At 39.5% G+C, this 24,724-nt stretch overlaps 1 protein-coding gene across 1 annotated transcript in view; it reads left to right on the top strand.

Moving 5' to 3' along the window:
• LOC146363399 (uncharacterized) overlaps positions 1–22,068 on the top strand; it is a 33,264-nt gene extending 11,196 nt beyond the window's left edge. Inside the window, exons 7-10 of the mRNA XM_084918907.1 lie at positions 975–1,262; positions 2,489–2,667; positions 11,791–11,883; positions 14,387–22,068. Of these exons, the coding sequence (XP_084775033.1) occupies positions 975–1,262; positions 2,489–2,667; positions 11,791–11,883; positions 14,387–14,830 (1,004 nt within the window). The 3' untranslated portion in view covers positions 14,831–22,068. The remainder of the gene's footprint in view (positions 1–974; positions 1,263–2,488; positions 2,668–11,790; positions 11,884–14,386) is intronic.
• The last annotated feature ends 2,656 nt before the right edge of the window (positions 22,069–24,724 follow it).

The following is a 24,724-nucleotide window of genomic DNA, read 5'->3' as shown; positions in this document are numbered from 1 at the left end:
TAAACCGCTTTTTAAACTGTGCCATGCTCGGACATTGCTTTATATCTTTACTTAGTCTGTTCCACAGCTTCACTTCACACACAGAGATGCAAAAACTTTTTAATGTTGTACGGATACAAGGATGTTTTAAATTTAATTCCCCCCTCAAATTGTATGCCCGTTCCCTTTTGTACGAGCAGTAACTGTAACTAAACTTAAGAAACAAAAAGATAATGTAAGATATGAAGACTCAAACAGAAAACCAAACAGATATTAATCTCTGGCTCTCTGCCACTGCATGTCTTTTATCCTGTCTTCCTTCTCTCATCCCATGCAGCAGATGGCCCCGCCCCTCCCTGAGCCTGGTTCTGCCAGAGGTTTCTTCCTGTTAAAAGGGAGTTTTTCCTTCCCACTGTCGCCAAAGTGCTTGCTCATAGGGGGTCATCGTTGGGTTTTTCTCTGTACGTATTACTGTAAGGTCTGCCTTACTGTAATAGGTACAGCGCCTTGAGGTGACTGTTGTTGTGATTTGGTGCTGTATAAATAAAATTGAATTGAATTGAACTGAATATTGTTTGATAAGATTTTAAAAAGTCCAAAAGACATACAACCCTGGGTCTCACTGGCCTAAAGATAATCTGGGAAAACATATCCCTGTTTTGTTATTATTAAACATTTCCATATGTTTACATGTGATTTTCACCAGTGCAGCACAATGGTCTGTTTTAAAGACAGCTATTTTGCTGACCCCTTATCTTGGGTTAGGACAGCAGGGCATCCCCAGACCCCCACTAATGCAGGCTGGCTTAGAATCATATGATTACGTTTGTGGTGACACATTTATATCCTGTGTTTAAGCTATTGTGGTGAGCAGCATCAGGTTTAAGTTTTATATTTGCTGCATTTAGAAAAATTAGTCTTCCAACAGGTCAAATCAAGTTTAAATTTCTCTGAACACACACACAGAACTATGTGTGTTTTTTGGTCTGCCACAGATCACCTGTATTTCAAGCACCTCGCCTATGGAGACAACTTCAACATGCAGCTCCACCTGCCCTACTCCAGCGTCAACGTCGTCTTCAAGCCCAAATCAGACAGTCGGGGCCGAGCCATCGTGGACGAGGGGGTTGTGGTGACGCCGATGGACCCGCTGCTGGAGGGCAGGGTGAACGTGGAGGGTTCACATCTCACCTTGAAGAAGGTCCAAGTGTCTGACTCGGGTGTCTTCAATGTGACAGATCTGGCTGGGCATCTTGTGGCTGCTGTCTACATAGATGTAGCCCGTAAGTGAAAAAACACACTTAAATGAACAACATGCTCTGTATTGCTGTTGGCTAACAAGCATAATAAACTAATTAGCATAATTTTTGTATCGTAAAAATGCAAATAAAGACACAGAGAGGGCTGCTAGCTTATTTGCAAGTCAGTGTAATACAACATGAACTACATGAACAAAGGCTGGAAGCAAAGAGAGACAGAGCACCGGGCTTAACATCAAACTTTTATCATATTCAAACTCACGCTGAGAAGTTGGTGCATCAGAATCAATACAGAGAGAGGAAAGTGCCTCTGACTGATAAATGAAGGACAAATGATGCCCGAAATCATTTACAGCTTTTTTGCAGCTAATGGGACCGTAGATTACAAAAGTGAACCTCGTGTTGTATTAAATAAGACTTGAAGCTAGCATTTCAAATCAAAAACTCATTAGGAAAGTGTTTGCTGAGTCATAGATGAACTGAGCCGTGAGATAGCTTCCTCAGCCAGAGGAGTCGCCCCCTGCTGGAAAGGAAAAAAGCATTTTTTTCTGCATTTTTTGCAGCTTAGCATTTCAGGTCCAGAGGCTACATACAGCTGTTATACATTCATTTCTGATTTTCCCTTTTTTAAAGAGCAGACACTGAAGCTGGTCTTTCTGTGTCACAGTGTAGTCATAAATATTAATAATTTAAGCAATAAGATGCTGAAGGATGTACAACACTGCAGGCTGCTGACATTTATGTGCCTGCGTGCCCTCGATGTATTTCTATTTTTACATAAAGTGTAATACAAAGGGAATCAGAAGAGCAGAAACCAATGAATAATAAATAAATTAGTGACATTTTACTGTAACACATCCAGTTTAACATTTGTGAGTAATATTTATAAATATAATAAATGCAAGTGGATAAGAGTACCTTAAATCCCCACATCTGATCGTTTAATTCCTCCTGAGGAGAAAACGCATGATATTTATCATGGCTCTGCAATTGTGTTTTTCTGTATTATAGTTCACAATGTTAAATGCTTATTTATTTCTTATCAGTTTTATGCGGGCGATGTTGCCGGCACATGTGCACGGATGACTGACGTGTTAACAGCAGAAAATGATGAGATTTAAAGGAGGCAGAGATGAAAGCTGATATCTGTTCTTTCAGGGTTTTGAAGCATAATTCCTGTTGTCACAGAAGACTCATTATTTCTCGCCATGGTTGTTTTATCCTTACCCGTCCTCGTCTGTCTCGCTCAGCTTATAAGCTTCCTCCCCTGACTCTGGCCATCCTCTCGCTGCTGGGCCTGGTTGCCCTCATGCTGCTGGCGTGCCTGCTGTCCTGCATCTATAAAGTACATAAGAGGAACGAGAAGAACAAGAAGTTGACGCTTATTGCTCAGCAGGCTGGCAAGAGTGACGGCGAGGCTTTCAGACAGGTAACCCCCATCTTTAGTTCTTTATTTCTCTTGGTGCTGTAAAAGAAAGTGAGCAGTAGGACAGTGATGTCTGTGATGAGAGGGAGAGGCAGACGGTCCTGCTCCTGCTGTGGGAGTGAAGATGGTCAGGTGGTCAGCTTCCTCCCCTCCAGTGCTGCACCAGGCAAACATGTTCACACCCAAATTAAACAGATCACCGTTGCTGAGGATGACTCAGTTGAATTGAACTACAAAGGAACATTCCCAAAACTGATATCCAGGGATGCTGACACAGACAAAAGGACCCTGAATTTAAATAACATAGAAAAAACATGCACACCTTTTTTATAAACATAAATACACATACACACAAAAACTAGTTTTGATAAATTAAGACATACATAAAGACATCGGACCATGTATACACATGATTTTGGAGCAAGTAGCAAGTCAAGCCTGATACTGCAAAACTGTGATTTTTACTTCCATTTCTTGTTACCATACGATTCTTATTCTTATTCACTAATGAATTCTGGGTACTACACACAGCTGTAGCTTACATACTTACCGACCTCTGCCAGAGTCCTTTGCTCTGAACTGCACAGTTGCAGAAGTGAGACCAGCGAATCCACATCTCCTTTTCTCCACCTCTTCTTCTTCAAATGATTTTTTAATTGCTTCATTAATAGCTTGAGGTGCAAAGAGTGACTTTTATATGTTAATGATGAATTTATTGCTAAAGACCAGAACCAAAATGAGGCTTGTGCATGTGCATAACATTTCATGATGACTAAGAATGTAAAAGAGCACAGATGGCTTTATAAATATGCTTTTCTGCTGTGGGCATTCACACAGTTTTATTTGTGAGTCTGCACAGAGTTTTATGCCTCTGGGCTCTGGTATTTTTTTAGAGACTGCACTGTGCAGGATACTAATGATTAGTTTCATTTTAATAATTTTAAAAAAAGACAAATCCATAATAAATGTCTCATAAATGGAGCAGAAATTGTTTAGAACCCACCAGGTAAAAAAACTTGATTTTCAGTGGACTATTTGTTAATGATTTATAGTAATTTAGTGCCGTTAATCAGCCTTTAGAGAGTCTGTGTTGTTTTTAAAAAGTAGTTATTATTATTATTATTTTGTTTCTCATTCTTGAAATGTCAATTTTGAATAAAATATATGTTAATTATGCTGAGCCTGCAGAGACAAAAACAAACTGGTGACTGTTTTCCAATCAGCTCTTTAAAATCCTCGCTTTCTTTGATTCACCTGCTCATTACCGGCTGATCAACTGACGGATTGGATGATTTAGAATAGTTGACAGTTAACCCCGGCTGCTCACCCGGCGTCCCCAGGAGGCGGTTTGTTAACCAAGTGAATTTATGGATTCCCATTAAAACCCCATTACACACCAAACAGATGACTCGCCTATAGAAAGCACCTAAACATCACGCTCAGAAATTGATCGCTGTGCCGAGGGGACGCCGGTTCGATATGAGCAACCAAACTGTTTGAGGAAAATGTTCAGATCAATTTTATGAGCATTTAATAGAAAAGGCAGTGAATGCTTAAATCAGTCTGCCTGATAAATGAAGAAATAAGAATTCAGTCTTTTGATGTAATTAAAAATAGTTGACAGGGATAATCGTTCAGCTTCAAACTAATTTAGACAGAAAATAACAGTTTTTCACTGTTTTAACTAAAAGCTGACTGTGAGGTTATTAAAACTAGTAGAGCGTTAACACTTTGCTGCCCAACATCCCCATTAAATGATCCTTTACACCGATTGCACCAATTAAAAACCTGCTGCAGGCAGATGGCTCACTCATTGTAAACAAACCAGCTACAGCCACAGAGACTGATGGCCCTGCAGATCCTATTAGAGGATACCAAATGTTTACAATAACAATATGTCACATTAATTACTTAATGGAAAGGCTAAATTCACAGTTGTGTCACGATGGATGGATAATTAATGTTTCGGATTTTGCATTTTAAGCTGGATTCTCATCAAAAATCTAAATGTTTTATGTCTTAATCTTAGAGCTGCTTCACATTTCAGTTACTTTTTTTTATTTGTAGATTAGGTGACATGTCTTCAGCCCATGTAGGCGGGTTTTTTTTTTTGCATTTACTGCACGATCCCCAATCCACAAATACATTTTAGCTTTACTAACCAATGACAATGGGACAACAATAAAAATATGAGGTATCTTCCAGTCATCACAGAAACATAAATGCACGCACTGATTTTTATGCTCTCTGTGTTTTTTAAAATATTTAAGATGTTAGATTGAAAACTGTTATGGTGCGTTAATGTTGTTTATCTTGCTTCAGCTTCATGAGTGTTTAGTGAATTGAAAGTATGAGCGTGAATAGAGGCCTTCATGCTCTCAGCTGGATGTCTCTGATTTCTTAGCCCGGCTAACGCTGATGCATGTGCGTTGCGTTTTCTCCCTCTTACTTTAAGGAGCCTCACACGGAGCCTCTTCTTGGTGAGAGAATTGCGTTCTGGCCGCTTTTACTGCTGCTCTCCCTTCTTCGTTTTGGTGTCTGAACAGATGTGTTGCTTTTGTGGCAAATAAGTTCCTTGATCAACTGGCTTTTGTGTGACCCGACCATTGGTGACAGTTTCAAAAACGATGTGTTCAGTGTGTTTGAGATTGTATGAAGCCATTAAAGATATTGAGCACCGGCACACTCGATAAATCCTGGACACGAGAGAAACTGCTATCAATCCTAATGAACAAGCAGAGGTTGATCGAAGACCTAATTTGACAAAAAGTCGATAAATTATCGTAAGTGGATCTGGCTCTACGACTTGGAACAAACTGTTTCTGTGATCCTTGCAGACTTTCAGTAGTCATGTGACTGAGCTGCATCCTTTTTAATTCACTTTATAAGGTTATTATGTGGATGGAGTTTGATTGCTCTACATTAATGGGGTAAAGAATGCAATATTCCACAGTGGTCCTACAAAATTAGGCAGTTCCTCTGTTTTTACTTTCAAAAAATGAGATTTGAATTAGGAAAATCAGTTTAGATGTTATATCTTATTCAGGTTTCACAGCTCAGTCAACTTTAGGAATTGTCTTGCAGGATTTCAGTCACAGTTTTGAGCCAGGTCGGGGTGCAAACACCAGAAATGCCCATTTTAACAAGTCATTTAATCCATTATTAAGTCTCAAGTTTTTTAAAACAAGTAATAATCTCAGTTGACGAAGAGGAGGGCTGTTTCTGCTTGGCTCCATCTGAGTTTGGGAACAACAGAAACAGCTTTACTTGCTTTAACAAAAAAAACTTTGATTTTTTTTTAAAGTTTCCCTCCACTCAGAAATTTTATTTTCACTAGTGGTTCTGCCTCCAGTGTTCAAAGTTTGTCTGGAAATATAACTTTAAGGTGTTCAAGCAGGAATGATGATGCTACACTAGAAGTTAGCTGTGGTTCAATAGATGACTTTCACTAGCATGATGTGGAAACTTGAGGTTTGATTTGCACATATATTGAAAATAACCCTTCAGTGGTGTATAAGAGACACCTTATAGGCCAAAAGTATTACAATTTTGAAGCGGAAGACATTTGCGCATTCATAAATTCAGGATTTCCCATTAAGACGGAGGGCGACTATGTCATTTTAGGCATTTCCAGGAGGCTAATTAACCTTTTTTTAAGGGAAAAACTCGGACTCGAATCATTCTTTTAAACAGAGTCTGCACACATGTCTGGAGGGGATCTTTAAACTTCAGTATAGTGATTGAATGACCTGTTGAGATGGCTTTAACCTCCTCAATATTGGCGTAACTTCAGCTGGGAATTTCTAACTTTGAGAAAGTCACGCTGATATCACGTGTGGCGCTTTGGTTCCAGCATCAGTGAAATATTCCCGCTCCTTCCCTCCGCTTCTTCTCTCCCCCACTGCTGGTAAAACCTCAGAGCACTGCAGTTACTCATAAACAGTGTGGTTATGATAACTGCTCATACTGAAGCTTCACTGCTAGTGTAAAACCCAGCCAGCTAAGCGTGCACACATTTCTTCTTCTTCGGTGGTGTTTTATAGTGTGGCGTGAATCACAAGGTAAATATGCAGTGTAATATTTGTGGGTGTACGTGCTGTTTGTGTGTTTTAGTCGCTAACAGAAAGGCAGTGTTGAAGAGTTGTGTGCATTGTATGTGTATTTTGTTTGTTTGTTGTTGTGTAGAGAATTTTAACTGTGCAGCCAAACAGCCCAGAAAGTGTGTGTGTGTGTGTGTGTGTCAGTTGTTTCCTTTTAATGTGTGTGTGTTTATCTGCATTCAGTGTTATCTGTTCATTTTTCTCGAGTGATGCAAAGTAATAAATTAAAATGTGACATGATGTGAGACACCCCCCATTTATTTGCTGCTTTTACATTTACTCCTTAATGGCACCAGTCATGAAAAATGGGTCTATCACTTGATGCCCGGTCGTTATTCTTCCAGTTGCTTACCGTACATTATTCACAAGTAAGTTTTTTATTTTCACATTAAACTGTTGTTATAATTTGGCTTTGACTTTTGTTTTTCATTATAAAATATTAAATAATCCATAACACTTCTTACTAATAGAGCATATATATTATACATACATTTTCTTAACTGCTCTGGTCTGTGGGCGGCTGGAGCTGATCCCAGCTGTCACAGAAGATTTTTTTTTTTAAACTTTATGGTAAATGGCCTGTATAGAGCTTTACTAGTCCCCAAGGACCCCAAAGCGCTTTACACATCCACCCACCCATTCACACACACATTTACACACTGGTGATGGCAAGCTACATTGTAGCCACAGCTGCCCTGAGGCGCACTGACAGAGGCGAGGCTGCCGGACACGGCGCCGCCGGGCCCTCTGTCCACCACCAGTAGGCAACGGGTGAAGCGTCTTGCCCAAGGACACAATGACCGAGACTGTCCAAGCCGGGGCTCAAACCGGCAACCTTCCGATTACAAGGCGAACTCCCAACTTTTGAACCACGATCGCCCGATATTTATGTTTTTACGTAGTGAAAATGGAGGCTGCTCATAAAGGTAACCCAGTAGCTCTAACACATAAATCAAACCAAAGAGTGACAGAAAAGGTTAAATGAAAGAGTTCTTTCTATCTCCTCAACTCCTTCTGGAGACCCTGCCTTGGTGCTGTCTCCTGCCTCTCTCCTGATGCAGTTTTTTCCTTATAATTCCCTGTGCATCGGAAAAATCTCAACAATCATATTTGCACTGGTTAAAAGTTCAATAAAAAATGGATTCCTGTATCAGGATGTGACAAGCTGTAAATTAGAAAGTGTTTTCAAAGAGACACAAAACTGCAATACAGTGAAAAAGTCTGTAATTTTCCAGGTCACAGGTAAATCAAGTTAAGCATGTGTTTGTGTGCTTATTGGATAATCTATCAGGTTTGTAAAGTGATCTGATTTAAAGTCTTATTAAAAAACATTGTTTTATTGTATAACATTCTGCTCATTTATTTATGTATAACAAGTTTAAAAATGGTTAAATGCTGTGTTCTGGATCCTGTCGGGGGAATTCCTCCTTAGAAAGAAAGAAAGAAATCTTACAAGCGTGAATCAGGTCAAGACTTTTCCTTTATCACATATTTTACATGCACAGGAAATGTGATTGTAACAGGATTTCACACAAAAAAACCACAGCTGTGATTCTCGGTCTTTTTACAGTCTTACTCCTCTTTATAAGTTCAGGCTATGCCTCGAAGCCAAGCTCCTAAAGGGATTAACACTCCCCTGGTGTTAACAGATAAATAGCAGGCTGCTGGCCTGAACCCTCCATTTTCCAAGAAACAAATTATGTGGAACATTAAATTATGATTTATTATCAGGACCTACCAGCAGATCTGAACTCTATCTAACATCTAACAATCCTTCCAAGGAATTTTCCCATGTAAAGCTGTTTCAAGTCTCAATTTAGGCTTAAAACAGTAAAGTTATGCATTACAAGAACATAGGTTTTCTAAAAATATGCTACATATTACAAAAACTCACTCTCTTTATGAAGCAATATGTAATTTCAACTTTAGAATATGTTGGACACTTTTTTCATCCAAATTGGGGAAACTCGTTTCCCTCCAATTCAGCAAATTAAAAACAAGAAATAGTTTCGACGCTGTTCACAGTTACAACTTAAAGCTGCAAAAAGTCATTTGAGACTTTACAGATTTAAGGCGCTATTGAGCAATATTACTTCTTAAAGTGTTAATTAAAAAAATCTGTCAGCTGCTGGGACAAAAGCTCTGAAGTCGCTCACCAAAGACGGCTAAAAATACCGCGTCATGGATGCCTTTCAAAATAAAAAAGCCTTCTTAATTTAGCCTTAATTAAGTTTCCATCAAAGGGTGATTCTTCTCACTCTGTTTATTTTAACTACATTTACTCTACAGTCACTGTTACAGCTCACTACTGTTAAATAAAATCAGCTGCTGTTGCTTCAGTCAAATCTAGTTTTAATCAGGACATTAAAAATTTGAGTTGCTTTTGAGTTTGGATTTCTTTGCTTTCCTTGTGTTTGACGTTTTTGATTTTTGTGATTGTGTTGTTGTGTTTGTGGTTTATGACTTGATGATGTTCTCAGTATTTCCCTGCTCTTTCCTTTCCCTCAGTTTTGTCTGTGTCTTCAAGCCTTGTGGGTTTCCCTCTGCCTCGTTTATTCAAGTTTAGAATATTATTTCAAAGTTTCAGCGTATTTATCTTCACCTGTATCTTATCTCTGATTAGTCCCCACTGTACTTATATAGCCGTGCCCTCCCTTTAGTCTTTATCTCAGCCCCTCTCCCCTGATGTGCTCTGCTGGCCGTCTCTGGGTTTCTGATTTGTCCGAGTACAGTCCTGCATTTATTTCCCTGCACCTTTTTTAACAAATATTTACCCAATAAAACACATTCTGACCTGTGATTATTTCAATTTTTTCATGATTACTGATGATTGTGGGAGAAATGTTAAAGCAGCAGGTCCTTCCAGCCTTCACTGTATTTGTCTCTGTGTGGTTACTTTTTCTGAGTGTATGTTTGTGAGTCCTAACATTTTGTTTGTGATCACCAGTGATGTACTGTACGTTTGTGTTAATCTCTAATGTGTGTTAAAGCTGTGGTGTTGTGTGTGAGCTTGATGTGTGTTTGTGTGTTGACAGCCGAGGTTGAGATGACAGCAGGTGGCCTCGCTGTTATGGATTTTCTTGTAGCTGTTAGATCTCAGACGTGCGTGAGAGGATGTCAGCAACCTTTCGAGACTTAACCCAAGAGACCGACATGAAGCTCAGATCAATCACGCCTGACTCATCACCTCACCTGACCGCTTGTCTCATCCTTTGCATTTTATTACATCCATCTCACCATCCTGCTCTCCTCTGTACATCTTTACTATCTGCTGATTATTTCTTCCACTTTAAGTCTCTTCTGTCACATTTACTGACGTTTATCTTACTCCTGCTTGCTGTCTGTCAAATACCATGTTTATCTTTCCAGCCCCCTCCTCTTCCTGTTTGGTCGCTTTTCGTATCTATTTGTACTACTTCTTTGCTTCCCTCGCTGGTAAAAAGACATCAGATATGGAACTTCTTGCTAACATATCAGCTGCATTTATTCAAAAAAAGTAAAAAAAAAAAAAAAAGTAAAAAAAACCCCAAAAGTTTGCATCCTTTTTATGTTTAGCAGATATTTTAAAGGAATTTTTTAAAAATTTTGTAAAGTGGAGACAAGCAGTGTGCTCCTTCAATCATTTGTGCCACCTTCCTTATCTGTTTTTAAATCACGTCTTAAAACATATTTATTTACCTTGGCTTTTAGCACAGCAGGACTTGTTGATGTCTCTTAATATGTTTCTTATTAATTATATTATTTTTAATTTTAAGATATTTTATATGTAATTTAAACTGTTTCCTCTCTGTTTTATATTTGTAGCACTTTGGTCAACATTGTTGGATGTAAAGTGCGTTATAAATAAAGATGCTATGCTATGCTATGCTATTTAACCTTCAAACACCACAGAACAAACAACAGTAAATTTCCGTGCATGATAAAAAAGTTCTGCGAGTCCACCCATAACAGTAACTTTTAAAGCAATAAAATTTCCATCCTACTCTTGAAGGTCATGTTCTCATGCATTTCTAATCTGTTTCGATGAACCATGAATTCCTCGAGTCAGACTGTGCCACGTCACGTCATTGCTGGCATACAGCGCAATAAAAAGGTGGAAATGTTTAGTCCTCCATGTTTAGCCCACCCATTGCTCTTGGCAGATTTGGCTTTTTGCAGCTTTGCATCTGTCTCCCAGATTTTATTAGAAGAGATACGGTGCACACTATAAAACCACAAGTTGAAGTGATCAGAACAGGTGTTCCTGTGGGAGCTGAAAAAATAAGCAAAAGAGTACCAGCTTTACCAGAAGGAATACCTTGAAGTGGATGCCAACCAAGTTTTAATCAAGTATGATTTTATTTAATTAATAAAGGATCTTGAAGTTAATCTTTTTTTATCTGCACAGCCTCCTCAGCAGGATTCTCTCTTTAAGCACCAAGTCAGTCGTTTGCTTAATGCCGACTGTAATCCACACCGTTCCCTGTCTGTGTCCTTATCCCTCCACTGTGCTGACTAATGGACAGATTATTTAAAATGCACAGAGCTTCTGAGCTTTTTTACCGTCTCTCTCCCATTTACGCCTTCACACTTTTCTTGTACACATCTCCACTCATCTTGATTTTTCTTGCTTTACCTCTCTTTTAGCACATCCATCTGGCTCTTTCTTGTCCTTTTTAAAACTTTCAGAGTGCACCTTGAGTCCATCTATCTTCAATCTGCCCCCATGCTGTCTTCCCTGCAGTTGAAGGGAATAGGCACTTGTGAAATATTGTAACTCCCCCCCTGGGCTCTGTTTCCTCTCAACCTCCATCCCTGACATGAAGACAAAGAAGTGCTCTCTGTCATGTCACACAAGGATCCTTTTTAATATCTCTGTTTAGGAGCTTTCTGTGCAGTTAAATGTAGCCTGTGTATGTGTGTCATTGTCCTGTAGTAACGTAAAACATGTATGATGACAAACGATGTGTAAACAGCTGCTGTTGACGGTCGATTTTTACATGCATCCTGCATGTTTGTATGTGTCTTTCTGTGTGTGTGTCTGCAGGTGGTTCGTGAGGCTTACAGCAGGTTCACCGAGGAATCGCTGACACAGTCGATGTGTGATAAACCCATGGAGAGCACAGAGGTCACCATCAAGGTCAGTGGTGGAAACAAAAAGCCATTAAAACGCAAAAACATGTTAAAATGATAAATAAAACATAGCAGAAATTAAAAGATCACAGCGTCAAACTTGGTTTTTTAGCTGCAAATTCATAGATATTTTAATAACCATGCATCAAAATAGTAACACATAATCTGAAAGATAGATGAGCCTAGAAAGATGATTCACATCTTGGCTTTCAATGGGCAAGTTTGTTGCACAGCTACAGCTTTATTCACTCTCATGGTTCTTACGTTCTCATAAAACTGTACAATTCCCACGACCAGCTGGAGAACTTTGTGGCGTGCTACCTTTTTAACTTTCGTATTCAAAATTTGAGCTATATTAGATTTTATAGACCAACACTATAAAATGTGTATATATGAGACATTTAACATGATGGCCTGTGGATGTGAAGCAAGCAGTCAGCCATCTGTGCACTGCACAAGTGTAAGGATTAGCTGCTAAGGAATTGCTCTGCATTCCTGGGTATAGCCTGCAGCTGTGCAGTGGTCATTGGTTGTGGCTGCCAATGATGATTACATCGACCCTGAGTATCTCGGGCCTTTTCTGCTCTGACAGTGTTTCCAGATTTTCCTGGGATGCAGCTGTATGACTGGCAGAGAGGTACAGGTTGGAGCAGCTGATCTTTGTCTCGTCACATTTTCACCAAGTTCAGACGTGGTGCTCTCAGGGTCATGTAAGGCTGCAGCAACAGTTCAGACCTGCACGCCGGCATCTGGCATGCAAATAAACTGGCCTGGAGCAGCTTTGTCATTTGCAGCATGATGACACTGATCACAGTGTTGTGCACACATTGATTATTTGTATTTTTGAGACCACTGGCATAATAATGTAGTAAACTGAACCTTTTCTAAGGAGTTGAAGTGAGCGTATTTGTACTCGGTAAACAAATTACGGCCCTGCCATTGACTAAAATCAACAGGAACCAACAACTACTCAAGTTTGTGTTATCTAAGGGATTAAAATTATATGCTGAGAAATGGATTAAAACAAAGACGGAGAACATATTCAAATATTCATGATATAAAACTCATGTTGCTTTTTTGACTAGTGTAAACCTAAAACTAGATGCATTTTTGTTTAGCTAATAAAGGATAATAAGAATACTGGTGTGTAGCCAGATGAATAAGCATTTTTGGGCTCCAGCTTCTTATCTTTGTGCGATGTCGTTTGGTCCTGGCGTGAAAATCAGGCTAATAGGTCAACAGAAAAAGAGTTTCACCATCAGCTTGTATAGGTTACATAATTGTTAGTGATAAGAGCTGTAGATACAAGAACGATTAGAGCAATATCGTCTGAGACTGAAGTCTTGATCTTGATTATGAGAACAATCTGAAGCTTAATAATGTCCAACATCTGGTGTACTTTTGGAAAAGTTTGCGCTCAAAGTAATATATTAATTAAAAAAAGATTAAAAAAGATTTAAAGACAGAAACATCATTGCCCATCTTTGTGTTTGAGATTGCTCAGAAACTACCCGCTATAAAATGTCACCTCAGTGCCAAGAGTAATTAAAATGCAATCGACCTTACACGCTGCACTCGGCAGTGGAACAAATTAGACTCAAGTTTATAACTGCAATAAAGGAGTAAAGAAAGTGAAGTGGTCAAGGTTCAGGGAGTCCTTTAAAACGGTTGATTAAAGCTCCCGCAGGACTTCTTGCTCTCCAACGTGGAATATCACAGTAAAACTACAGTTCTTTTCTAAATTTGTTGTTTCAAAAATCAAAGAACGCAGCAGCATCTGGATAAAATTTAAATTAAATTTAGTCTATTTGTTACAAACACGTCTTACAGTTAATGTTAAATTGAGTTTTGTTGTCTTACATCAACATGCATGTAACAACAGAGAGCTTTGAATCTCACGAACAACAACAATGAAAATGTGATTTCTAGCCCACATCTTACAGGCCAAACATTTAGTATAACTCTGATTTGATCTATTCGGGTGTTTTCTTTATCATTTCTCTGCACCTCTTTGTTTGTGTCCATGTAACATAAGAGTAGGGATGGCTGCAGGAGATGGTGAGGTAAGTCTATAAATACGGTTGGAGAAATGTACATAAATTATTCACTTTTTTCCTCTGACCTAAATTTTAACCACTTGTTTTTCTTCCGTTCTTCGATCCTATATCACCTCCTTCCTTCATCTCCTACGCCCTGTTGGGGGTATCTGTTTTGTACTCGCTTCGACTCCTGCTTCTTTTGTCTTTTCATCTCAGCCCTCTGTCCCTGTATAATATTTTTCTCTTTACCATTCTACCTGGCTTTCTTTTGCTTTATCGCCTCTCTACTTTCTAGTTGTTGTTTTTTTAAACTTTACTTTGTCTTGCTTTCATCTTTTGTTGGGTCCTACTTTCTCCTCTTTTACTCTTCTTTTCCTCCCTTATCTTTCCTTTCATCTTACTTTGCATCCTAACTCTTCTGAATTGTATATTTAGCTTGCCTTTCATCTCCTTCTGCCTCTTTTTATGCAGGGCCTCGAGGTGTCCAAACCAGGCCGCTACCACACTCTCAACTCAGATAACTTTTTGGAGATGAGCGACTCCGGAGTCGAGTTCACCAGCTCTGGCCTCCCACTGGACAGCGACACGGATGCTGCGATGACCTACGCTTCCCACAAGCCCCTCCTGAATGCCGCTTCCCCTCCAGCCATCTCTGAAGGATCGCACTCCGAGGGATTGGAGGCCACTGTGGTCCCTGATGGCGACCTCAGCGCTAGCCAAACCCCTGACTCTGCCTTGAGCCCCATCTCTAATCCTCACTCGCTGGCAGCTGCGACCCCTGATGGAAGCCTCCGTGGTGCTGCATCGCCGGGAACCGCCTCCAGAGGCACTGCTGAGTCAGATACGGCCAAGTCAGAGGGAGGGGCTGAGAGTGGAGAAGGTGAGCAGAAGGAGGAAACGGCCCAGAGCACCTGAGAGGGAGTACCAGGGTGTATTTTTTTTAAGCTCACCTCTCCCAACATATCCACAGTCGTCTGGCAGGAACTTATCATATCTCACACCATCAAGTCCTTCGTCACTGCATTTGAAGCAACATCACAGACAAACGTTAAAGCTTGGATCCGGATGTCTAGCCTAGCCTAGAAGAAAATAACTAAAGCAGCAGATGCTCAAAACGCACAATGCAAAATTTAAAGTTCTGAAAAATGAAAGGTAAAAATAGAAACCCCTGAGCTGTATCAAAAGCAGCTCCGTGCATCTGAAAAATGCATGCATTTAAATTAAACATTAGAGTAGCTATCATAGTTCAGATCTACAGGACATTGCTGACATTAGAGTAGACTGCATGCCTGCTAAAGAAGCACAGGCTTACAAAAGAAGCTGTGATGACACGAAAAGGGTAAAAAACATTCATCACTTTTAGGGAAACGGCTGAAGGGGATCAAATGATTTTGATTCCTGTGAAAACTGGTCAAAAAAAGGCGACAGCAGTGTGACAGTTTGACAGGTAGAGCCAGCGCGCATCAAGGAATCAGACATTATTTTCTAGGACCAAGGCTACTAATGACAATAACAGCAGAGAGCGTCTCCCTTTCCAATGGCGAATCTGAATGCGTTGCCTCTGACAGCACTTTTGTCTGCTCTCACTGCATCAGACAATCACAGTGATGATTGCATTTCAGCCCACCCACACGCAGCCTCTCTATTATTAACAGTACAAGCATGTCGGAGAGCGCCTCCACATCTCTGGCAAAAGTGCTTGTTTCAGCAGTCATGTACCCGGAGAAAAATCTACTCGAGGTATTATTTCTCAAAAACCTGCAAAGTGAAACAAGCTAGATTAGATTGAGTACCCTACTACTGGATGGCTGTTTCCCTTTCTCTTATATCCAGTGTGTCAAATCTGCCAAATTCAAGGCATCATCTGGAGAAAACCGCCTAAACGTCCACTTCATCTCACTCGCACTAATGATAAAAGCTAAAAAAGAGGGGAAAAAACACCCAAAAGAGCAACAACTAACTGCAGAAACTGTCCTCATCTGTTTTACCCACCCAAGGGAGTTGTCACAAGCCCTGTCAGAGGAAAATAAAATCCAGAGACTAGCGTTCAACACGTCTGGGGCTTTTGGAACGGCTCCTGAGAACGTAATTGGATTCTCGGTCTCTTTGCAGATGGACCAATTCACGGACACCGTCGAGTGAGAAGCGGTGATAAAAGAGACGACAGAGATGGAACAGTGTTCTATTCGGCGAACAGATAAATGACTTGCATGATTTAAAGCCCCCTATTTTCATCTCAGCCCCAATCCATCTCACGGTGCTCCAATTATTGTAGCCCGGTTGTTTGCCAAAATGAAGTGAGTGGAAAGGCACAGTTTGGATCAGTCTGCGATAACGATGCAGCCCGCAGCCTCAACAGAAGGCGACTGAATAAGTCGTGAGAAGTGTAAATGTGTGTGTGTGTGTGGAGGGGGTGGTTCGTGTAAACCGAAACAACATTATTAGACACTCAGTGCTTCGTATGGAGGCATGAGTCAATTCAACCCATTAAAAACAGGAAATTAAAAAGAGGAGAAGATACAAATCACAAATTAAGAGTTAAACTTGTTGCTTGTGCTTTATGAATCCCAACTTATCACATAATTCACTATATGATAGTCCAGTGTTGTTGACTTAGCTGTTACAATGTTACAAAGTTACAAAGGCATCGCTCAAAATCTGTTCAATCACTGAAGTAAGAGCGATATTTAAGTTTAAGTGCTGCACGACCACCTTTCATCCATTCAAGGGCATTCGAATCCTGAAATGGTGCTGCAGATTTGAGCTTAAAAAGTGTGATTTTAAAAAGAGGCCACAGAATGGGCTGGAGATGTAGTCAAATCTCTTTTAAATTACATCCTTGAATAAAATCAGCTTTTTCTTCTTCTTTTGAAGGGGCTTCTTTTCACATGGGGAGGTTTGGTAAATTAGTGGTCACTTAAGAGCAGTGAAAATATTTTGTGGGAGAACACACACAGACGCTACAGGTGAGAAATGGAATAAGTGACGGCAGATAAAACATTTTTTAAAAGAAGCATGAACGGAGTCAATTCGATTAAGCTCTCTCCATCCTAACAACTGCTTCTGACTAATTGGTTCCCCTTCCTCGCTGCGAAAGGAGCTTGTGGGCTAATCCAGGTCACTGGAAGCTGATTTACACCGCTGTACGAGAGTGAGGCATCTCACGAAACGGCGTCCAGACATGTCCTGTCCTCCGCAGGGCCTGACAGTCCGTGATACCACCAGGGTTGCGTCACGGCAACATCGGGCGCGCGCTCCACCCTCTGAATCACACCCGAACCACGCTTATCTTCATTATCGAGTCCACATTTCGATATCACTATTAGGGCTGCCATTGACAGCTGTTAGCAGTACGGCTACCTCATGCTGTAACCGAATCAATGTCAACTGGAAAAGAGAGATTTACGATCCAAACCTCCCAGGGTGACTAATAGCGGTCAGACAGGTGCAGATAATCAATGCCTGGCAAAGAAAAGCACAAAATTTAACAAGTAATCCCTTTTTAAATGTTAAAAAGGGTCCATACTGTATTTAAAAAGGGTAAAAGATAAGAAACAGCTATTGTAAATACAGTAAGGTGATTAGCAAACACATTAGCAAAAACTTTTTATTAGCTCGTTCCCTTCTTATTCAGGAAAACTTAGTTTGAGTTGCGTATTTCAGTGTCATGTGTTTACAATGACTTGTGTACCCTACATTAATGTGACTGAATGATTTTATATGGCTGTTTTCTATGGATGTGCTTTTGCTCATGTGTAAACTGAGGGGCTTCCAAAACTCTTGTTAGGTGAGCAAATTGATGGTCAGTGGAGTTTCAATTAATTCTAAAGCAATATTAGTATTATAGCACTTACACATTATCACCCACAGGAAAGAGGAATCAGGCGTAGCACATCCTAACATGATCATGTTCACTTAGTTATCCTTTTTTCACAGTTGTAAATATACAGATATGTGATCTGCATGTGTATAGTGTGAAAATACTAACATATTTCTTACTGCAAGGCTTATGCAAGATTTTATACTATTAAAACGCTGCATTTATCCTTTAACCACACATCGACAGTAAGCAGAAAACTATGCCTTTAGCTGGGAAGACTCGTAGCTCGTGCCATGTTTGTGTTTTTGGGCCTCGGTCGTGATCTGTGAAGTCCTTTCATCAAAGCTGATGTCAGCAGAGACTCTGCCGCCTCTGGGGTGCAAAGCATCAAGAGCGTTGTTGATTTAACCTCGCACTGCCTCCGAGACCGGGGCAGGAAAGTCGGATTCACATAAAGTTCCAGAAATCCAAACAAATGCAGGCCAGTAGGATATAGTTACAGGATAATAAATTGATGATATGTAAAGAAATGCATCTGTTTCTCATAAATACGCGCACGCTTCTTTGGTTTCTTGCCCAAATCTGTAACTCCAGGAAAGTCCCAGGTGATTCTGGTCGTGTCTGAAATCATTCACTCATTCGTTATAAGCTGATGCCTGTAAAGGAAGTTCTGTGTAGACAGCTGTCTGTGATCAAACTTTGAAATATCAGTCAGGTGATTCTCTGCTGCTGTCACAGAGTTAAAACATAACAGCATCAGCCTAATAAACTGGCAGTATTTTGGGTATTAAGGCTGATTTTCTCAGTGTCATAAACAGAATATTTCACCTTCAGCACAGCGTGCGATGGTATCTTTTGTAGTAGTTGTATTTACACTATTTAGAAGAGCATTGTGGTATATTTTAAGTGCACGATAGGGAAAAAGGATACCAGACACTTAGACGTAGCATATATATTCACTATATATACACAATTCACTATATTCATATATATGGAGAGAGAGACATAAAATTGTGAATGATTTCTGATGCATCGTTTGCTTGCATGTTTTATATAATTGTAAACTAGCAGCAGAGTTGTGATTTTTTTCTAAGTTACAGAGTGTCTGAAGGTTTGTGATAAGGTAACATGAAGTGCATCCTGTACCAAGGCCAGGGCTTATCAACTTTAAAGCATCAGATATGCGTTCCTCTTGTGATCATGCTGCACGTAACCACCAAGATTCAGAGAATTCAGCCTGTTAGTTTACAGGCTAACCTTCCTTAAAGACAGCTTAAGCCATTTATCTGGCATCTGCAAAGCTAGCAGCTAGATGGAAACGATGCATCTTAACTAGGATGCTGTTCTTGTCCTGCTGCCAGACGTGTTGCAGTTTTACTGTGGCACAAGAAACATAATTAGCATATTATTCAAAATGTTGCTGTATGCTAAGTCGAATTTTTTAAAAAACTCCATTTAACCACAGCGGGGTATATCTGCTGCACAGGCTGCCAAGATATTCAGCAGATATATGGAGTCCTTTGTGGAGCCCCAGATATTGCTCAAGACAAATATCTGCCTACTATGCTTACTGTTCGGTCTGAGCTGTTATGAAGTTATCACATCAGAATATCTGAGATGCATTCATCAGGAAGATTTAACATTTACGTGCAGATATTTCAGACCCTGGCTGATGTTTTATTTTGTGTACTTCAATTTTGAGAGCAGCATACTTTCTCAAATGCGTTTCACTTTATAAAGATGAAAGGTTTCAGATCGAACATGCATCGTGAAGCCTCTTTTGGAGGGCACTTTGTGCTTGGCAGGGTGAAAGGACACCGCCCTCCTTTGGATCGCAGCCTGTGCCTGCTGGAATAATAAAACTTTAGGTTCAGGCAATCACAGCTGACATAGGCTTTATGAAAGGATTTCACTTGCTGTCATTCATCCTCAGTCTGATGTTTTCTCTTTCATTACACATCTGAGCCGCTATTCACAAAGCCTCTCAGAACAGAAGTGTTGATCCGTGTGTGGGTAGGGGGAGATTTAATAAAATGTTCTTTCAGTTCTGGTAGATTCGCTCTTCTGTTAATCTACTATTCTCTGTAAATCCAAAGAATATAATAAAAAAAAACACGAAATGATGTCTGCAGTGTGGCAGTGCGCTAATACCTCTGATCATAACAGAAATACGCTCTCGCACGAAATATCCACACTACTGTTCACTGCAGCTTCTGACTCTCACATCAATTAAATTTAATTCACTCCAGTTCAAATCAGTGGCTTTTGTGATTGAATTTAGTCTCATCTCTGATTCATAATAGAGATGAATTGGAGAAACTAATTGGAAAGCACTTATCACTCCGTCACTCTGAGTGCAATATTTTACCACGCTAATATTGCCGGTAATCTTTTGGACAAACTGATCCCGGTTCGGCAGCGCTTCGGCTCTGAGCAGCATTGTGAATTATTCAGAAATGCGGTGTACCATTTTCTGCTTGAAATCTGTTTTGTAGTCAAACTTCTGACCTATCGCGAGCCTCCCGGCACCTGCGGATGTTTTTCATGTAAGAAAAGGTTAAAAAAATGTACGTATGAAAAAAATCATATAATAATTGTCTTTACTTTGAAATAAATGTACTTGATCTCAGAGGAGAGAAGTGGATATGCTTAAAAACTCACCTCCTTTGAATGAATGACTTTCATTGTCTGGACTTTTTATAGCATCACATTGAGCACCAAAAAACTAGTCTATCTGTGCTTAGTATTTCTCCTTACTCTGATATTATAGCCTATATCTGCTGTCCGAGTATACCTAAGAGTTAGCGTAACTGCAGCATGCCGACCAGTAGATTGCTTGTGGGACAGCAGACGTGACCTAATATTGATAATAATAATGTGAACTGCACTTTTCTGTACAGCCGGCCACCAGAGTTCACTGTGAACTCGTGGCTGTTGTTTCCCATGATCCTCCTTAACCTTACAAAAAAAAGTCACCTTTCACTGCAGGGATTCAGCTGCGAGTGTGAGTTGAGGATAAATATTAGTGCTTTTTCACATGTACTTTTCTGCCACATGTTCATAAAATTGATTTTCCTTCAGAAGTGGATGTTTGTTGCATTTATTAACACCCAGTATGAAATAAATGATAAACGTGTGAAATATTGAAGAATTTTGCCTTTATTTGATTTAGTCTTTGAAATGTGTTTTTATCATATTTAACTTTTTCATTTTTGTTTTTGACAAAAATAAAATGGCATGCATTAAAATGAGATTGCCTTTGATCTGGTATTCTCCTTTAACATACAGCTGAATGTGCATAGACTGAAATTCTTAATTGTCAAGTTGATGTCTATTTCAAATCTGAAATGCATGATCTGACTCTAAGTGGCATTAAAATTTGTATTACAGATGTTTAGTTTATGTGACTGAATATTACATTGACACTGGGTGCACCTTGCATCATGCCCGGTCTGTTTATTAAGTCTACCTGTGCGTTTATCTCCTTGGCTTAAAAGGATCAGGTAGTCGGGGTGGTTCTTGAAGCTTAACTGGATCCTCCTTGTTGTTTTAGCCCATCAGAAGTATTGTCATTGTCGATATTACCGTAGCTTTTTCTGCAAAAACACATCTCTAATGTTTTATTTAGGACTGTGTTTGAGGATTTTTTTTTAATGTGCTGGGATCGTTTCACTTTCTCTTTCAGTTTGATCGGCCGTGATCTTTTGTCTCCGTGGACTTTACACTAAAAAGCTGGAAGGTGACTGTTTTTTATCAGCTGATTTGAAAGTGAAGTGTCTCTCTTTATGCTGAGCAGTGGGGTTAAATGGAGAAAGTAATTGGATGGCAAGCCTCGAATGTCTGATGCAAAACAGTCTTTAAGCAGGTTAACTTTTTTAGCCTGCATTTTGGAGGAAAATGTGAGAAATATGCAGGTTGTGCTGAGTTCTGAGTAATTTTGTGAAGAAAAAACACTGAAATATAGAAATCTGTGTTAATATTGTGAGTGTAGGTCACAGGAAGTGAGACAGAATGATTCAAGGAGACATGATTGTACCTGTTTGAATGATACCAGGAATTCTGGTCCGATTGCTTTCCTCTTTTTTTCCTTTTCTGATGAACATCTTGCTTTAATTTGAAAAACAAATCAGGTCTTTCAGGTCTCACATGTAGTCATTGACTCTAACAATACTTCAGTGTACTGCCATAAACAAGCCTGGTTTGTGTGAAGGATACATCAGTGCTTATTTGTATTACCTTTGAGACCTTTTGGCATAATGGCACATACTTTTGTAAAGCTCCTCTTTTTTTCTGTAATGAATGAATAATTCCAATTAAATGAATTTTCAACCCAGAGCGAATCACGAGATTTATATTTTTGTCTCGCTGCTTTTTTAGGTACTCTTTCCGTTTCCTTCATTCAACTCAAGTATTTTTCATTTGAACTTCAATAAAGGATTAGCACGCATTTCCAAAACATATCAGGAAAGCCACGTTATATATAAATGGTTTTAATCTGTAAGAGAAGGTAACCACTTTCCCGAGAAAGCACAGAGCACATTTTGAATTCTTTAAGTTCACCTAAATATACCCAGAAGTAATAGGAAGTAGTGATGAAAGCACTCCAGTTGATTGTGCAGTGCTTGCCTGTAGGCATCGGTGCCGCTTAAGTCCTTTTGCATAATATTATCTCAGTGCTTTAGAGGTTGTAGTGCAGACTTTTAAGAAACATTATCCCGAATCATAGATAATGATAAAAGGCAAAAACACACCAACAGGAATCATATTTCCTTATAAATATAATCACTGTATGGGTTCCCTCTAAACAGGCACTAATAATAAACAGTTAAATGAGAATAAATGCTCCCTCTGACTCGCTCCTCCTGCTACATCAAATTAACAAAATTCACATTAACAGAATCACATAAAAACAACACAAATACAAATGAGGACTATTAATGTGCCTGCTGCTACTATTGACATCCTGCATTCGACAATGTCTCACTTGCTGTTACTTCCCCTTGATGTTTGTGTTTGTGCAGAATAATAGTGTTTAGCCGTGACTGTGAGTTGACCTATGAAGACTCTTGTGTGTCTCTTTTCTCATCTTAAATCGGACTTTATGATGCGTGAGTGTAAATAAAATCATTTCAGAAGGCTTGTGCAAGTTTTTCTGAGGACTTGGCACAAAGGGTGTTTGAAGCATCTTGGAGAATTTACTGCAGTTTTTGTGGGTTTAGTTTGTTTCACAGTCTTCTGTCCATCTCATCCCAGATTGAGACCCACATGCAGGCACTGGGAAAACATGCAAACTCCACGCATCAACATCCCGACAGCCTGAGGGTGAAACCAGAAACCTTCTTGCTGTCAGGCAATGCTGCACTGCGCTACCGTTTTTCCACTTTTATGTTGTCTATACTTAAACTTATTTATGCTGCATAGAGCTACTGGGTGTGTACAGCATGAATAAGTGTGCTGCAACTTTGAGGAAACCACTCTGTTGGATAAACTCAGTTCTGCTGTATTGAAAAGCCCTCTAGACTCAGTTTATAATTCCAATTTGATCAGACCACCAAACAAAAGCCTAAATGAACACATATTTTTCCAGAATATCTTAAAGACTACTCGACAACATGAGGAATACTTTCTTTTTCAGTTGTTCTTCTCATTTACAAAGAGACCCATTTATAAAACAAATGAGAATAAAGAAGATAAATAAGCACAATTTTAATAAAATGCATCAGTTTTACCACATTGATTGAATCTATTACATTATAGTTTACACATAACAGTGGAAAACCTCAACACCTGCACATGTGGAGTTTTTGGAATGAAGTATTAGTATTTTATATTTTTATCATTTAAATAAGTTGTCTAGCTCTGGAAATACACTCCTGTGTAGCAGGCACATGGCTGCTCCACCACATGGGAATAACAGTTCATTTTATTAGAAAATTAGAGTAATTTTGGACTTCAATTCAATTTTCACACTTTGCAAAGCCAGCGGGCTGAACTGGATTCGTCGGCAGGGCAGTTCTGGCAGGCCGTTGTCATCCGCTGGGATGGCTGTGGCTCAGAGTGGGTCATCCACTAACAGGAAGGTTGGTGGTTTAATTGCTGGCTGCTCCAGTCTGCATGCCAAAGTATCTTTGGGTAGGATACTGAACCCTGAGTTGTGCTTATTGGAGTGTGGATGTTAAATATAGAGTTTAAACGTAGAAAAAGTGCTTGTATTAGTGTGCATGTATATGGGTGAATGAGATATAATGTATAAAGTGACTTATCTCATTCATGCTATAAAGTGCACATAAGCTGAGTCCATAAGTGCTTTAGAGACAAACACATTTCCATTTCAGGTTTTTACAGAACCCTGTTTCAAAATACAGGAAAATTTGTTTTCTTATATTAACTCACAATTCTGTGAAGTCAAAATCATAATGTGGTTATTAAAATGTGTTCAGAATTTGCAAATTGACAATGAATCATCTCATTAATTATGACGCACTGCTCTTATTAATAACCTCTGGCTCTCTTCCAAAATGTGTTTTTTATCCTGTCTTTCTCCCATCACCCCCAAATGGTCGAAGCAGACGGCTGCCCCTCCCTGATCCTGGTTCTTCCTGTTAAATAGGAGTTTTTCTTTGCCACTGTCATCAAGTGCTTGCTTAAAGGGAATTGTTTAATTATTGGAGTTTTCTCTGTTCTTGTTGGGTCTTCACCTTACCATAAAGCACCCTGAGGTGACCGCTGTAGAGATCTGGCGCTGTATAACTAAACTTATTAAGTTTATATTATTGCCTGTACAGGCATACACAGTATAGTGCTACAGAGCTCAGCTATTATACAGCTTTACTTATATTTAGTAATCAGATCTATACCAAACTTTGTAGTGCTGCACAGCACCAGCATCTACCGCACTAACAGTATTTTCCTCGCTTTTTCTTAACTTCAGGTCCTGTTCACAGCTCTTTGTGAGAACAGTTTAAGCTGCTTTTAAATATGTTGCTTTG

This window comes from Perissodus microlepis, chromosome 22 (assembly GCF_051167445.1).
Source record: "Perissodus microlepis isolate ML-2025 ecotype Zambia chromosome 22, ASM5116744v1, whole genome shotgun sequence".
Taxonomy (NCBI): Eukaryota; Metazoa; Chordata; class Actinopteri; order Cichliformes; family Cichlidae; genus Perissodus; species Perissodus microlepis.
Note: the sequence above shows the minus strand (reverse complement) of the source record. Positions and strands in the feature narration are given on the sequence as shown.